This window comes from Corylus avellana, chromosome 4 (genome assembly GCF_965113065.1).
Source record: "Corylus avellana chromosome 4, dhCorAvel1.hap1.2, whole genome shotgun sequence".
In the NCBI taxonomy this organism is placed as follows: domain Eukaryota; kingdom Viridiplantae; phylum Streptophyta; class Magnoliopsida; order Fagales; family Betulaceae; genus Corylus; species Corylus avellana.
Genome location: NC_142493.1, coordinates 6,132,065 through 6,150,498, shown reverse-complemented (window position 1 = coordinate 6,150,498; position 18,434 = coordinate 6,132,065). Strand labels below are relative to the sequence as shown.

The 18,434-nt window shown below is 33.7% G+C and overlaps 2 protein-coding genes across 2 annotated transcripts; both read right to left on the bottom strand.

Moving 5' to 3' along the window:
• Positions 1 to 1,603: 1,603 nt before the first annotated feature.
• On the bottom strand, positions 1,604 to 3,213 carry LOC148586196 (zinc finger BED domain-containing protein RICESLEEPER 2-like). Its single transcript, XM_088515500.1, has 3 exons — positions 2,572 to 3,213; positions 2,179 to 2,376; positions 1,604 to 1,864 (listed from the first exon to the last, which is right to left on the bottom strand). Exons 1-3 carry the CDS (start codon positions 3,211 to 3,213, stop codon positions 1,604 to 1,606), a joined length of 1,101 nt encoding a protein of 366 aa, XP_088371626.1.
• A 2,083-nt stretch (positions 3,214 to 5,296) lies between these two features.
• LOC132178505 (oligopeptide transporter 4) lies at positions 5,297 to 12,830 on the bottom strand. The gene is made up of 6 exons (XM_059590933.2): positions 12,263 to 12,830; positions 11,699 to 11,796; positions 7,503 to 8,069; positions 7,147 to 7,399; positions 6,840 to 7,022; positions 5,297 to 6,117 (listed from the first exon to the last, which is right to left on the bottom strand). Exons 1-6 carry the CDS (start codon positions 12,794 to 12,796, stop codon positions 5,503 to 5,505), a joined length of 2,250 nt encoding a protein of 749 aa, XP_059446916.1. The 5' UTR covers positions 12,797 to 12,830; the 3' UTR covers positions 5,297 to 5,502.
• Between the last annotated feature and the right edge of the window lie 5,604 nt (positions 12,831 to 18,434).

Below are 18,434 nucleotides of genomic sequence, written 5' to 3'. Positions count from 1 at the left end.
GGCATGTGCAAGGCCAAAACTAGCACATGGTCCTTAGAATAGGAAGAGAAATAGAGACAAACACCAAATGCGGAGGGGGCTTGCGAAAGTTAAGCACATGTTTAAATAAACACCAAACATATGTGAATTCCTACTTAAACAGAAAGCAAAAAAAGTATGGGATGGCTCGCGCTCACCCTGACACTTAGAGCATCTCCAGCAGTATTTTTAAACTAGTTTTTTAGTTAAATTTAGTTATTTTGTTAATTTTTCTTGCTCCAACAGATATTGTAAAATAGAAGGTTTTCCTACTACTACTACAGTAAACTTTCATATTTACAAGTTACTGTAACAACTTGTAAGTAATATTTTGTTATATTTTCTCTTTCTTTCTATTTAATGCTGGGCATGGGTCGGGTCGGGGCGGGTATCGGACTTTTTCCCACCCACCCCGCACCTTGCGGGTTTTGGAATTTCCAACCCCCACCTGGGCCCAAAAACCATTATCTGCACGGGTTTGGGTATTGCGGTGTGGGTTAAATAGATGCGGGTTTGCGGAGCGGGTCTGGTTGTTTGGCATGGCATTTTTGTAAGTTATTTTATTCAATTTTTTCGGCTAGGTCTAAAAGGCCACACATATATGGGCTTTTTTATTATTTTCGAATCAGAATATGGGCTTTTTGTTGGGGCTAAGCCAAAAAGGCTACACCTGTAAGCAACAAAACCTAGTAGAATGATATTTTGGCCTTTTTTTAGTTTTCATAAAAATATGGTTAGGTTTTTTTTTTAATCAAAAAGATGGGGAAAGAAAACAAACCGAAAACTTATTTAACAGTTAATACCCATAGTTTATAGTTACATCAAACTCTAAGTAACAAAACCCAGCAAAATGCAACTTCCAAGTAAAATGACTAATCATCCAGAATGCAACTTCAACTTCAACTTCAAGTAAAATCCAGAATGCAACTTCAACTTCAACTTCAAGTAAAATCCAAAATACAACTTTAACTTCAAGTCACTAATCATCCTTAAGTAAAATGCTAATGTTCTTCAAAGTTACTTCTACAAAGAATGAAAAAAAAAAAAATTACAATATCAATTGAAACCGATAAATGAAATTTGTAAATAGCAAAATATATTAAGCAAACTAAAATGATCCAAAAACTGACCTAAATCGAGCTTATTTTTGCATCATCAACCATATCTAAGTCAAAACTTCGAGGTTTTGATCTTAACAAATTTTGTGAACATATCAATGCTTCAACCGTACTTGGGCCAATGAACTTTGAAAAGGATCCAACACACGTCCTCTAGTGCTAAAAGCCAACTCTGAAGCACTTGTTGTAATGGGAATAGCCAACACATCTCGTGCTATTTTGGCAACTATTGGGAATTTGGTTGAGTTCACATTCCACCAAGTTAAAATATCAAAATTTGCATTCGCTTTTTCAACATCCTCCATCAAATATCAATCAATCTCCGATTTGCTTTCAATACCACTTTTAAAAGTTAGGTACTTATGAAACCTATTCATGAAGTAGAGGTTAGCATTCTCACTTTCTTCTATTTTCATTGAGGAATCTTGAGGTAATTCACTACTATGTGGAACTTGAAATGAACTCTCTCAGGAGCTATAGTAATCATATAATTTGTTAAGGATGCAGCTCAATTTTTTCATCATTTCACAACATTTATCAACACCAAGAACATATTTGAACCAATATTCTAATGACACCAATTTGGTTCGTGGATCAAGTATAACAGCAACAAACATCATCAAGTTAACCCTATCATTGTTATCAAGATCCTCCCAATATTTATTGTACTTCGTCATCATCTTCTCCGCCATAACACTCAATACATAATCACCATTATCAATATATTCCTGTAAATGCATTTGAATGCCACAAATTTCTTGAAAGTACATATTAGATGTACAATACAAAGACCTCGAAATTCTCAAAGTGGGATCATAAAAAAGTTTGAGAAACTTGAGAAAAATCCTAATACGAAAGTAGGAGGTCCCAAACCATTTTTCTCATTCTTTTCCTAAGTCAATGTAGGCTTAAAGTTCTTATCAAGCTCTTCCATACGTTTGAAAGCAACTCGACATTTTTCAGCACTTTCCAACATCAAAAATGTAGAGTTCCATCTAGTGAGAATGTCAAGACACTACAAACCCTTGAAAGCAAGTTGTACTCTTTCAGTACAAGCCTTAAACTTCTCAAATCTTGCAGGTGAAGACTTCACATACTTCACTGCACTTCTAACCCTCACAATGGAGTCCTTAACCTCTTTCAAACCCTCAGTCACAATAAGATTTAGTATGTGTGCACAACACCTGATATGCATAAACCGACTCTCTAATATGACGCCCTCCTTATTACAAGTTCTCCTCTTCACGAATTCCAAAGCAACATCATTAGCAATAGCATTGTCTGTGATAGTGAAAATATTATGAACACCCCACTCAAGCATACACGACAAAATCTTCTCCCCAATGGTATCAGCTTTGTGATTATGAATTAAACAAAAGTTTAAAATTCTTTTGTGTAAGTTTCAATCACTAACAATAAAATGAGAGATGATTACCATGTAATTAAGGTTTTGCACCGAAGTCCGTGTATTAGTGGTAAGACAAATCCGAACCCCAGTTGTCATGAACATTGCCCTCAACTTTTCCTTCTTAGCCAAAAAGATCTTAACACAATCATTCATCACAGTATAACGAGAATGAATTGAAAACCTAGGCTCAACTACATTCAAGAAATCCTGAAATCTTTCACCTTCCACAAACCTAAATGGCAACGCATCCTTAATTATCATCTTAGCAATTGCTTCCCTTATTTTTGCAGCATTGTATTTAGTTATCACCAAATTACCAACAGATCCTTCTCCCACTGCCATTTGGCCTTCCCTCTTAACCTCAAAACTTAACTTTGATTGTGACTTATCATCTTTATCAAACCTACCAGGATATTTTTTGCAAGTAGTCATCAAATGCACAAGCATGGCTGAAGAACCAAGCTTTATAATGCGACAATTAAACAATTTCTTACAATACTTGCATTGGGATTTATGATCCTCAGGATCACCCCCCTTTAACTTGATAAAATGTTTCCAAACTATTGATGTGTGCTCAGATTTTTTAGGTTTTGGTGGGATAGTTGAACTAGGGTTAGGAAAAGATGAAACAAAACTAGAACCAACACCACTACCTGAATGACCATCCATGAGTCTACAATAAGTGAACAAAAAAAAAAAAAAAAAATCAATACTGCCTAATTTAGCATTTTTCAACATGAAATCAATACACAAAATAATCAATCGGCATACAAAAAATCCAACCCAACCCAACATAATCAGACCAGAAGGCACAAACGATATTTTGGTACTTCAACAAACGATTACCTGAGGCCGGGAGGGTGAGAGAATCAGCTTGATTCGGTACTTCAACAAAACCTTAACAAGAAGCAAAACTGAAATCAATACCTCTGCAAAAAATCAAACCCAACATAATTAGTCCATAAATTATTAACATCTAACAAGAATCCTTAACAACATAAAACCCTAACAATAAAATCAAACCTTAATAAGAAGAAGAAGCGACAATGAGAGAGGAGCCGCGACAGAGAGATGAGAGTGAGAGAGAGAGAGAGAGAGAGAGAGAGGAGCGAAGACAGTGAACCGTGAGGACCGAGGAGAGAGGAGAGGCGAGTCAGAGATAGTGAGAGAACCAAGAGGATTTGGGTAGAGCAGTGGAGATAGTGAAGAGACTCAGAGAGTCGAAAATCAAGGAAGAGTGGCGACAGTCGAGCAACGGAGCGCCGAAGACTCCGAGAAACTCAGAGAGTGAGAGGCTGAGAGTCAATTGTCGAGAGTGAGAGTGAGAGTGAGACACTGAGAGGCCGGAGGCGGCTGCTGAGTCAAAAAAATGAGGGCAGGATATCCGGATATGACTTATGAGATTCTAGGGTTTTTTAAGTGTTAGGTTAAGGGCAGGTTTTGCGGTGCGGGCGGGTCCCCACATAGAAAAACTTGGTGAACCCGATACCTGCCTCGCCCCGCACGGGTTGGAGATTTACCCGTGAAAATGAAAACAAAAACCGCACGGGTCGGGATGGGGCGGGTCAGGTCTGCGGGTTGGGCGGGTTTTTGCCCACCCCTATTTCTATTTTTTAATATTTTCTCTCTCCTCTCTTTATCTCTTTTTATGGGGAAGTGAAGGAAATGATAAAAAATAATAAAATAATACTGAAAAATAATATTTAACTAGAGTAGATAGTCAAAATATATGTTGTTGGAGTGTATAGTCAAAAACTAATAGCTAAAATGAAAATAGTTGTATTTTGAGTAGTAAAATGAAAACTCATGCTGGAGATGCTCACATAGCCACCCTAATTTTTTTAAAAAATTTAAATAATAAGTTAGCTCTGACCTTGCAGAAGTTAAGCACATATTTGTCAACATATTCCTACAACAAGAAAAGAAGACGGAAAACAAAAGTTTTTTTGTTTTGTTTTGAGTTGTTTGTTAATGTATTTGTCATGAGAAAAAAAAATTGTAACAAAAATGGCCATTGTGTTTTACGGTAGACAGAAAAAATTTTCAACTAGCCAAATTTTCCTGCCTTAGTAAACACCTGAAAAATACTAAAAGCGTTTTACAAGAACAATTTTATGCTGAAACAAATAAACCCTTGATGAAAAATGGAGAAGGTACTCCACTGTTCCTCGTCTTCCTTTTCTTTTTTCATTAGATAAATTAAATAGGATGACCACAAAGGGGAACGCTACCAAAGTGCACCAAAAGAATACAAGAGAGGCAGTTTGTTTAGACTAAGGGGTGTTTGGAAAACTATAGAATTGGTCCATTTATGATTTAAACCAAACTTGAAATAAGTCTGGTCAAATTTGAACTACTTTTAACTACTATGCAGCTTGTTTAGACTTTGTTTGATATTTATTTCAGTTTTTATTGACCTTATCTAGACAAATGTGTATGTAATTAGCCAATATTTAGTTATTAAAAATTGAAAAAACAATAATAATTAATATTTTGAAATCTAGACCATAAAAATGGCATAAGTTGGTAATTACAAACACTTGCTATGTGACTACTTGCAACTCTGATATAATATACATTTCTGCTTCCAGAAGAAAAGAAAGGAAATTTCAATTCTTTGATGTGCCTAATTTTTATATCTCTCCACTTTTATAGGAAAAGTTGGGCCTAAATTTTCTACTAATCCTCTTTGTAAAACCTCATTAATACCAATTGCTTTCCACCATCCCCATCACTGCAAATAATGTTTGCATTAAAGCAACATAGATCATAATTCTTTTTATTTTGGACGAGTACCAAATATATAAATATATCGTTTGAAAGATAATTTACAAGAAACATTATAAATCCCTACAAAGCACGAAATTCCCTCCACTTTGTGTGTAGTATCACTGTAATTGCTACTAATATGTTGTGCAACATTGGAGGGAAATGATCTATAACAGAAGCATACAGATATTAGGTCACTGGACAACCATCAACCACTATGCCCTTGGCTGTTGGACATGTTGCTAATGGACAATGTTCACCGTCAGTACCCCACCAGGACACATTTTTGTTTTCCAAGCCCAGTGAAAAGTACAATAGCACACCCATGAAAGCCACCCCAGCATCCAGTGCTGCGGAAAGAACATAATTGTACCTCTGCCACCATTGCTTTCGGTAGCGGAAGATGTAGAAATTGAAAAATGTTCCAACTATAATCCAGGCATTGTAGTTCAAGGGTGTTGCTGGTGGCATCATTCCTGTTGCTCCGAGGAGGACTGGAAGGTTAATCAAGGGAATCCATGATTGCCCAGGGAATGTCTTGTGAAGCAGCCAAACAATAACTGGCCCTATTGCACCTCCAAGGAAGAACCAATTCATCGCCGCATAGTTTCCCAGAGTTCCAAATATCCGTTTCGGTCCTACCAGACCCCAAATTACAGATGCATCAAAGAAGACCCGGTCCCCGGGACATGTCCAGGGACTGTCCGAGGGAAGGAGATCATCCTGGCATATGTTCTTAATAGAGTCGAGCAACCACACTGCCACTGCGAGGTTGACGGTTGCAGCCAGAATTGTTCCTATGAACTAGGTATACACATGCACCAATGAACATCGGAGTAAAATATGTCAGTAGTTTGCGGAAAATGTGCCAGAATAGCTTGTATATATTGGATGGTTAAGGATCATTTTCATTGTTGTTCTAAGATCACTATCCGCATCTAGCTTGCTTTGCTTCTTCTCAATATGAAATTACAATAAGTCATGCTTTCTGCTTTCATAGCATCTGTTTTAAAATAGGTCAATTATGTTCTGGGCTGGTTTTTGCATTTACAAATACATAAGAGGCGTCTAGAAAGCAATTTTGATTCTTCCTAGCATCCACTCTGGTGTTATACTGGACAATGCTTTTCTTTAGTAATATCAAGCAATTGGTACCATCTACTCTTCGAGTAATATGAATGGGATAACTTGGGAGGTTGAAAGAAGGATATACATATTAAATACATGGGCTTTGTTTGGTAATGTGTTTAGGAGGGTGTTTTTTGTTTTGGCTTGAGAAAGTGTTATAATGTGACAAAAGGCGACAACAGTGTAGTGTTTTGTGAGTATTGTATTTCGGGTTATTTGTTAATGTTTTTGTTTTGAAAACGGAAAACAAAGGGTAATTAATCTTTTAGCTTTAAGACACCTTAAAAAGATGTTTCCACTCCGGCGTTAAAAAGATCTAATATCTAAATAATATTAAATAAATGTGTACACTTATTTTCATTCTTTTGATCTGTTAATGGTAGAAAAGAAGAAAGTACCTGAACTAAAAACATTGATCTTGGAGGAATCTTCATGTAATGTCCTAGCTTGAAGTCACTGAGGAAGGAGACAGCCTGAGCCATGCTCATATAGCCATAGGTTTTGAAGCACACATTGGCTATTGGTCTTCCTGGGTATATTAGACCCATTGCGTACTCCGTGATAATGTTTAGCCCCGGTGTCTGTATGAACATCAAATCATTCACAGGAAAACAGCAAGTTGTTATGCAGATCATGGAATTGCAAAATGCACAACCAGTTGAAGTGCATGCTTTAGTGAAACTGGTTTAGTTTGAACCCACTAACCTGGTTTGTTGTCGCAGTTATGATGCTGATTGGAAGAGTGAAGGTGAAGGCCATGGCTCCGGCAAAGAGGAGCCCCCACCATGGCATCTGGATCTGATCATTTAAAAATATGCAGAGTACAAAGGAAACTGCAAGTGTCACAACAAGCAACAAGTAGAACCACCAGGAAGGTATGTCCTTGTACCTCCTCATCAATTTGGTATGAATATCCTCCTTACCCCGATACGAAGCATGATACCGCTCATAAATTTCCCTGCTCATACATTAATTGTGCATGAAATGAGACTTTACTAAGACTTTAATGATAGAGAAGCATAGTTTTGTTATCTAATTTGTAAGGGGTCCTATATATATACCTGCCATAGAAGAGTAACACATGGGTGAGGGTAGATGCGATTGTGGCGAATCCAAATCCATAAGTGAGAGCGAAAAACATGCTCAAGTGAATCCGTCCTTGGTCAGTATATGTCACTTGATCGAGTTCAAACTTGTCATTTACAATGGCTGATATGTTGTATTTTTGTCCTACTGCTGTAAACAAGTGTGAAGAGAAAATAGGAAATCTACTTGCATTGTACAAGTCAAACCCCCAGTATGCTGTAGGGATTGCAATGTAGAGTATCAATATGTAGCCTGCAAAAATGTTGACAATGGAGAAGAAAGGGCTGATGAGGGGGCTGAACAAGAAAGATGAAACAGCAGCCCAGTCAAGTGTCACAGCTCCCACTCCAAGGCCTCTCATGCCGGAGCCGATCTGCTGAGCTGTGACTGATTTGGAGAATACCCAGCACACCCATGATATGTTTGTTAGTGTTGTGAACAGGTACCCAGGAAACAGGTACCATGAGAAGCTGCAAATCAGTGCAATTAGGAAGAACTTTGCCCTTGACATTCGCTGCTCCTTTTCCCGTTCATGCAAAGCCCTGCAAATAGGTAAATCAAAAGTTAACAAGAATTAGGAGTGTCTTGCACATTTTATACAGTGGCCTGAATATGCTAATGGAATCACGACAACACATAATATTTTTTCGGTGTTTGGTCGGACCAATAATATTTTCGGTTTGATAAAAAAGAAAAAAAAAATTATTCAATTTCAGAGAATGGTTTCTGTTTTTTAAATTTCATAAACTATTTTTCGAGTTTAAGTTTCTCTTTTTCAAAATGTCAGACGCACGAGTTTTTTGGAACTCCGTCGGAGGTTGTCGGAAGTCACCGGCCGTTTTCCACTATTGCTCATTTTCTGCAATTGACAAAAATTTCCTCCAAACCATGTAAAATAGTACCAAGTGACTATAAACATTTAAAAGGCACATTAAATTCATAATCTCATTAATAGTTAATAGCAGATTACCAACTTAGACTAAATTTAATGTGCCTTTTAAATGTTTATAGATAATTGGATAAGAAAAGGTTGTCAATTCCTTATAAACATGCCTAAGATCTTGTCCACAGATAATGTAAAATTATTCCACTCCTGACTGATTTTAAGGAAATTTATGTCCTATAATAGCCAAACTTTGAAAAATGTTTTTTGGAAAATATTTTTTTTTAAAAAAAAAAAATTCAATGAAAATATTTTTTGCTTGGCTGAGATATTTTTCTAATTTATGAGTTGATGGGTTAAATAATTCTTAATCTATTAAACACTTTTAAAAACTACTAGAGTTTGACAAAACGAGTGCGGTCTTATCATTTGACGTGGATGACTATTGTTTCGGCCTAAACCCAAAAAAGAAAATGAAAGAAAAAGACAGGAGGCCCGACAAACTAGAGGCCGAGTAGCAAATTCGTGGCCCGATTGTTTGTTTTCGATAATTGTCTTGGCTTATATAACTCTATTGTTTTATTCTTCATCTGTAATTATGGATTCAAATTCCCTAAAATTCCTAAGAAAATTTCAGTTTCAGAAATTTCAAATCTAAGCCATTTATTTTCATCTAAGAGCCATTATCCTGTCACGTGTCCCACTATTAATAAAATAATAAAATAATGATAATTATTAATATCATTAATATCATTAAAAATTTATTATTATTTTATTAGTAGTGGAATACATGGCAGAATAATGACTCTTAGATAAAAATAAATAGGTTAGATCTAAAATTTCAGAAACTGAAATTCTCCTAAGAATTCCAAGGAATCCGAATCCCTTTAATAATGATAACTGGGGTGGGGACTATAAATATCTCAATTAAAACATCCTCGTAGTCTGTAATTATGATAACTGGGGTGGAGACTACAAATATCTCAATAAAAAACATCCTCTTAATCTGTAATTATGATAACTGGGGTGGGGACTATAAATATCTCAATTAAAAAAATCCTCTTAATATCATTTACGTGTTAAATTATTATTTATTTCAAAATATTAAGAGCTTACAGAAAATAGTAGATTTAATTAATATTCTTATACTTTTCTTTCACATGGGTTCAACTCAAACTCTTTGAAAACAAGTAAAATTTTAAAATAAAATGAGAGAAAAATTGAAAATAATGTTTTAAACTCAGAATTTTTTTTTTATTTTGATATTGTGTTAAATCACTGCTTATTTGAAAACTTAAGCTTATAAAAAAATAATAAAATTTAATTAATATTTTAACAAGATAGTGCAAAGAATTGTCTTAATCCCAACTAAATCTACAGTCCTGTATTTTCCACCAAACTTGGACCTATGGGAACTTTGAATTGATAAGATTATAGGGGAGGAGATTATAGTGTATTTGGCTATCAAATAAAATAAAAATAGAAAGAGAGAAGAGTGTAGTAGTAGTGTATTTGGAAAAAGTGGTGTACAATTCTTGAAATAGTTGAATTATAGTTTTGGACTATTCCCACATACCGCCATGAGTCACATGCAGGCGACTCTCTCACTCACAGTATGACTATGACTAGTAAAATGCGGGTCAATTTAAGGGGCCAAAGATCTGTGGTTGGCATAGTCAACTAGGATGAGTGATTTAGACTCTTCCCAATAAGATTCAGCTGGAGTTGTCCACTTCACTAATTTTTATTTTTTTTTCTTTCTTATTATTAAATAATGTTATAGATTATACTAATATTTTATAAAGATTTAAGGTTATTAGAGCATTCAATGAAAGAATCAAATTAAATGTTACTTTTATATAGAAAAGCTAATTAGAATAGTGAAAAACCTCTTACATTGAATTAGCCAAAAAAAAAATGCAAAATGAATATTTGATTGGAAGAACCAAAAAAATAAAAATAAATAAAAAGACTAAATGTAGCAACCCTTTTGAAAGAAGCCATTTTATTTTTTATTGTTTTTCTCACTTGTTTTCTCTTTTTCCCAAAAAATTTTCTCAATAAAAAGTAAAAAAATAATATTTTAATAGAATAGATAGAAATATAACTAATCAAACGTAGAAGCATTTAAAAATTCATTAGCTAAACTAGATAAAAGTTAGTTTTAAGGAGCAATTTTTCATAAAAATTTGACTCATCCATTGTGAATGCTCTATCTTAGACCATGTCACATTAACTTTGTGCAATATTTATTTTGTGTGTAGCATTATTCTTTTATTTTTGTATAATTTGATGGTAGAACACTAAAAATTATCCATAATTGCAAAAAAAAAAAAAAAAAAAAAAAATGAGGTCGATATCATGATGCAATCAACCTCCACAAATGATGCGGTGACATTGTCTTTGAGGATCTCTCTCTAAATATGTCCGAGTTAAAATTTGAATATGATTGGACCGAATTCTATGTTAAAAAAAATAAAAATTAAGCGCACCGTAATTGGACAAAAAAATGTGAAGGGACAAGGAAAGCCTTCTCCTATCAGAGCAAAGAAGCCTTTGCTCAGAGAAAGAGTCATCTATGCAACATTTTTTATACATGAATACTCTATCGATTCTGATATGAACAAGGTTTTTTTCTATTTTAAATGAAATGTCCCTTTCATAGTTAGGTTTTAAGGTTAATGCATTTAATATTGTATATAATTTTACATTATTTAAATTTTTTTAAAAAAATATATGCCAAAATTAATCATATATAATATACCATTTAATGCTCCACTCCCACTCATGCTTATTAAAATAATAGTAAAAAAAAGTAAAAAGTAAATTAAGATAGGGTTAAAGTAGGTTTAAAATCCAAATCATAATAGTATATCATTATTATTACTGGAGAAGAAAAGATAGGTTGTCTAGAAAATGATTTAGAAAAGCCAACCAAAAAGGGCCCCCCCGGAATCTGGATAAGACTAGCTGACTAGGGCTTTTCGGAATCTTCGTAACGCCAGGAAAATAAATAATAATAATAATAATAATAATAATAATAATAATAAAAAAGTAGGTTTAGTGGAGAATTTTGGTGTGTATTTATTCTTCGAAGAATAATAATAATAATAATAATAATAATTTATTGATATGATGTAAAGGTAAAATGATAATTGAATTTTTTAAGAGAAAAAAAAAAAAAAGAGATAAGTTGTTTGGTAAAAAAAAAAAAAAAAAAAAGTCTTGGTAAGCTAATAAATGCAATGAAAACTACAGTGGTCGGATAGAAGACGAGTGAGTACGTACCGGAACAATGAAACCTGAACAAGAGTGCCCGGCCACCACATATGCGCCGGTTCCACCACGTACTTCCTCAATAGCCCAGCCCAACCGTATCCTAATACCTGCAAATTAACCACCATCAGTGGCGGAACCAAGCAGAGTTTACAACAAACTTACATTTCTTTAAAAAATACCTTAAAAAATATTTTTTTATTTTGATTAATAATAATAATAATAATAATAAACATGTATTTTTTACTTCTTAGAGACAGAATTACTAAAACCCAATATGTAGAGAGACTCTAGATTTTTTTAATAAAATCAAGATATCATATAAAAAAAAAAAAAAAAATACACGTGACAAATTTGAAAAATAAACATAAAAATTTTGTTACGAAATCCAAGAGTCACACGCATATCTTTTAAATAACACCAAAACAAAATAATTTTGCTCGGGAAAAGCAAGAAAAAGTGTTTTTAAAATCCCATCAACATCGTCATCATGGCAACTTGTTTGTTTCCAAAGAAAATGAATAAAAAAAACACTTTTAAAGAAACAAAATTCATTAAAGAGACAGCTATACGTACCTGCGTAGTGGTGATAAGAAGCCAACCGGCTAGAAACGAGATTTTCCGGTGGTAGAAGGCTTTGATTATGGTAACGATACCAACAGCATATGCCGACCCCGATCCGAATGCACTCCCGGCATTAGCGAAGATGGAAATGAGCACGTGCTCCTTCATGTTGAACGGACCCGGATTGAGCGAGAAAGTCCGGGAACCGAACCCGGGTACCCGGAACTTGGTCTCCGGGAGAACGGAGGCCATGAAGCGGCCGACGGGGAGACTGGCCACCTGGACGGTGATTTGGGTTATGATTAGAGGCTCCGTCCGGTAGGCGAAGAACTGGTTGAGGAAGGAGAGGAGGGCGCAGGAGAATAACCCCAAGAACCACATCCTGAAGGTCCATATGGGGAGGCTTGGGTCGTCGGTGTTGGCCACGGTTAGCCGGACTTCCTCGACGGGTGAGAGTTCCTCTTCGTCGACATCTTCGTCGGCCGTGGGGATGTGTTTTTCTGGGTCGGCAGTGGGGGGCGGTGTTTGTATATCGAGTGCTCCCATCGAGTGTCTACGTACAAGGAATGATGGGAATTGAAGGGGGATGGGCCTCTTTTATTTCATGCTGGTGCCAGAGATTATTTGACTTTTAGTCCCTCATTCACACTTAAGATATACAACTGTCAAATTAATTTTTTAATTAATAAGAGCTTGTATAAAACAAAATAATAATTAATTTTTCTGACCACATTATTCAAGTTGAACGTTAAATAGCATTTATCAACATTTATAAGAAAATTAATGATATTTAGCATATTGTTAGAGCGTTCACAATAGATCAAAATTTTCTCCAATTCTTATTGACCTTAGCTTTTTGGCTCTTTGAATGCATGGAACATTTATAATAAGAGTTAAATATAAAGTAGAAAATGGAGCTTGTTAAAATTAGTATTTTCGTGAGTTTTGTTAGATTTTTAGAGAAAAACTAAATATAAAAAGTCTATTGTAAACGCTCTTAGCTGAGAACTTATTGATCAAATAACCAATTATGATCTTTTACAATTTTTCAAAACGCTTGGAAAATATGTAGCATGGGATTTTATGAAGAAAAATCTTGATCCAATTTTGACTCTTAATGGTCAAGAAGAATCAGCGACCTTTTTACAGAAATTAGTTGGTTTGAGATATTTACGATGTTAATTGTTATTTTTAGATTCTAAAAGTGTCCCTACTGAATTTTATAAAGTATGGGCTACTGATTATAAAATATTCAAAACTTTTGATGCTTGCAATAAAAAACTAGTGTGGACCCAAAGAAAAAGGAGAGAACATGCATCCAGTTGTGAAGAGTGATGACCTCATGGCTGGTCAATAACCGTGGCGCCGTCGCTGGCCCGTCAGGTTTCTTTTTCTAATACCTTTTCCGTCGCTTCCCTCGTTTCCAATGCGAATGTTTGCATATATATATATATATATATATATATATATATTTCAAATGAAAGTATAGGGCGGCAGTTATTTGTGATTTATGCTTATCATAAAAAATTTTAAGCAACATTTTATTATTGTCGCATTATTTTAGTTTTGTGACAGTCGTATATCAGTCTATTAAATAGACTTACTCTTAAAACAAAAATACATTACAATTTATATTAAAAGACAATATGGCAATGACTTCTCACATAGAATAAAATTACAAAAACCAATCATTTTTGGAGAATGAAATCCATAAAATGAGTGTTATATATAGTACACTCTCACCCCGCCCCTATTTCACTGAATTGATGTGCATGGACCCAACTATGATTTCTCATTTGACCGAATCACGGAAACATGAAGGTTAATGCTTAATTTTGGTAGAGTTAAATCTAACTTTTAAACAAAAAAAAAATATATATATATATATATATATATATATATATAATTTAACGACATTTCTTTGAAAGAAAATTTGAAAAACAATGGGCCAGGGGCAGGGCAGAACCATGTAGGGTGGGGGACACAAAATGTTTAAAATTCTTTATAAAATATACATATTTTATGAATTCGTCCCCCTAAAATTAACATATTATGCGCTATTCCGTTTTGTATTTTTTTTTTCTTTAGCCATCTTCCTCATATCTCATTTTTCCCTACATTTATTTGTTTTTTTTTTTTTTGCAAAAGTGTAGAATATATATATATATATATATATAGAGTGATTATTTTGCAGTCATTTCGGTTTACAATATTTATTTTTTGTATCATTTTTCTTGGTGTTTAGTTTATTTTGTTAATTGTTATACTATTGTGTATTCGTAATGCCATGACCTCTATGTTTTTATTTTATATAAACACCCACAAACACACATAGAAAAATTATATGTATTTATATACGTTAATGTTCCTAACTTATAAAAAAAGAAATAATAAAAAAAAAAAGCCCATTCCCCAACACCAAAAATCCCGACTCCACCCCTGCCATGACCCCCTTAATCTTATCATGGTTTTAATGTGGCCGTAAAACTGATAGATACTGCTACATTCCTCCGACATTGCTCAGACAAAATCTATTTTTATCAACATCAACATTCAATAAAATTTAAGTCAATCACGACTTTGTAATGGCGACTTTCACCTATGGAGAAGGCGATGGTCTAATGAATCTAATTGGTAAAACTGATAGATACTGCTACATTCCTCCGACATTGCTCGGACAAAATATATTGTCATCAACGTCAACATTCAATAAAATTTAAGTCGATCACAACTTTGTAATGGCGACTTTCACCTACGAAGAAGGCGATGGCCTAAGGAATCTGGGTAAAATAGAAGAGCACGCGGCGTGTACGCCAGTGCAAAATTTTTTTTTTTTTTTTTTTTGGTATTGAAATATTAAAAAAAACCTTTTTCCTTCACGGCGTGCGTACTCCCAATCAGGACTCAAGGAATCTAATTGGAGATTCTGTATATCGAATCATTCCATTTTTGTGGTCCTTATTTTACTTCAATAATAGATGATAAGCCGATTTTGTTGCCACTTTGGTCAAAGTCGCTGCTTTCATTTTTTGAAGTCAATTCCTTTGCCGTTAACTCCGGCATTGCATTGGAAAATTTTGCCTATTGTCCACATTGTCTTTTTAATTATCTCTTTTTTTCCCAATACAATTTGGAGAAACTAAGACCTTATCACCTGGTTTGATTTGATTAGTTCTATTAACATTTTTTAGGTTTTAAATTTCCTAATTAATTATATCTCTTGTTGTATATATCCAGCTGTTATGACTAATTATTTTGATCCAGTTTCATAGAGAGTGATTAGAGATATGGGTGAGTGAGCAATGAGCATGGAGTTACACGTGACTAATTTTTGTTAATCATTTCAATAGGAAACATATGAAAGTAATTAATTAATTATCTCCTACTAATTAGTAGGTTATATGGAACTTAAGGTTGTCAATATTTGACACGACTCATAAACTCAATACAAAATTAAAAGGTTAAGGTTAAAAACTCAATCCCGTTTTATTAAATGAAATCAGATTATGATTGACTTATATAGTTTTATACACATTCTTCAACCTGACCCGACATGCAACATAGTGACAAACAATTTTTGACATAATCTACTAACTTAACACAAATTTAATACAAAATTAGAGAGTTAAAGTTAAAAAAATTGACCAATTTAATTAAATAAATTGACTTATGATTAATTTATATATATAATTTTATACTTTAACTTTAACACAATCCGAACACAACACACTTACATGAATTGTCGCCCATAATTAAACCGTAGTGCTGTTCTATAGACGCATTATAGCATAACTTTAACTACAAAGATATATTAATTTAGTGAAATACTTTAAGGAAGTCAATGATCATGATAAGGTTTTTACAATTTTAAATATATATTCTATCTTTCTAGGATTTCCGGGCCCACCCATACTTTAAATTGCCTTAATAAATTAGACGACCCACTTTTTACAACTTTACAAATTATTTCTTACTCCTCCATTTTAGGATCTAGAAGAAAACAATTACTCAAGGCAAGAATGTGAATAGGTTAGTTTTCTTCGCTAGTCAGTAGTCATATCGAAGTGGACATCCATTATTGCAGTTGAAGGCATTAATGCCAAAGTCAAATCATCCGACGGTTGTAATGAGTGGAAATTTATTAGTTATTGGGACACCTGTCCCGATACACCCTAATATCGTAGTGGTGTGTAATGCCTCATGAATTTAAATAAATAATTAATTAAATTTTGTACGCCTTTCAAAGACTCATTTACGATGTAAACAAATCTTAGGGGACCCATTTATAACTAGCTAAAATTAATGAATAAAAATAATCAATTAGAAAGTTAAAGCATAATTTTCCACCTCAAGCAATTGGGAGCTAATAAGAAAAGACTACCTTAAACATCTATAAGAGAAAAAGAAATGCGAAATAATAGTGATTGAAGCTACATTACAAAATCCTTAATACATCTCAAGGCATAAATACAACAAAACCTCACTAACCAAACAACCTTACAAAATACATTAACGGAAATAAACTTAAGCATCTCCAAAAGACTCATCGCTCGCCCTGAAGCTTGATGAAGGACTTTTAATCTGCAAGCCCTACTAGAAACTGCTAAATTTGTAGGACAAATAAATGTCCAATTGGTGGAAAGATAACATAATTTATGACTTAAGGTCTATTTGAAATTGCGTTTGAGTGGCTTAAAAATGCTTTTAACACTCAAAAAGTTCGTTTGAAGAAAAAAGTGTGTGTTTGGTAAAAAAATATAAAGTGTTTTTAATGGTTCAAAAAGCTTAAAAATAATAAAAAAACACTTTTGACAAAAGCTTAAAAATGAAGCTTTTGTCCAAAAACTTTTTTTTTTTACTTAAAAACTCTATTTCTCAAACGCAATCCCAAACAGACTCTTAGTAAATAAGATACCTCATAATTAAGCTCAAGCGATGAGCCCAACTTTTAATGCAATACAAACATTAAGTAAATCACAGCTTTCTTAATGTCATGCGATTCACAATACATTTTAAAAAATATGTTGACTCTACTATTATGCCAATGAAAAGAGATAAAGCAAGTTTAGAAAAGAATAATACGACATAACCTAAGCGACAACAATTTACAGCATTGGAGAACATAAGACATGATGATGCATTAATAAAATATATAATATACTTCTTGGTCATAACTTTTCTTTCATACGGTCTACTTGGTCCCTTAACCTCTTCTTGCTCGGGTTTTCACATTCTTGAAAGAATCTCTAGTACAACATCGGTGCCTCGATGCACACAACTAGTGGCCATCATTACACTAGCTCGACTAGGTCCAACCCCGAATGGCTCATACGGCTAATAATGTGATCATATGGTCATGACCAACCATGAATGCATATATTGCCGGGTTGGTCACTCAGCTAGCCTTGACCATAAGGTTAAGCTCATATAATAGTCATCAACGACCTATGGTCGTCTTATACGTTTCAAGTGTTGTTCTTTTAGTATAAGTTCTCATTCTTTCTCAAATAACAGTAACTCAAAACAGTTGCAATAATTAATCTTAAGGAACAGTTAACAAAAGGAATATTAAATAGTACTTTGAAAATTTGTAGCCTCATAACTACATAATAATAGAAAATATGAAATAAAAGTTTTGACAGTTTTTTTTTAACAATAATTAACAAAAGTATTGGTTGAGTTTACTACATCAATATTATAAGATAGTTGTAAAATAAAAATATAATTTCTACCATTATTCTTCTTCTTTCTCTAAACTTTTTTATGATGCTGTTTCAAATGAGACAAAACATGTCATTTTATAAAGAATTTCAAGTCCTTCTCAAACCCGTAACACAAGTAGACCGAAGAGATATTTTTCTATTTTAAATAAAATAAATAGTATTCATTTTATAATTAAGATTTAGTATATAGTCTCTAGTCAATCTTTCTTTGTCCATCGGTATCAATTAGTGCTGTATTTTCTTGGTAAAGAAGAGAATACAAAATATGTAGAGACTATAAGTCCATATCACGTGCTAGCTATTGCATGCGTGATAGCTAGCTATCCACCACTACTCTACAAGCAATTCATGTCTCAATGGATATAACCTATATATCTTCAAACCTTCCCCTTTCAAATCCGTTAAAGACTTTTTCTTTATTTTACTTGACACAAGCTTTAATTTTTCCCCAATCCTTTCAA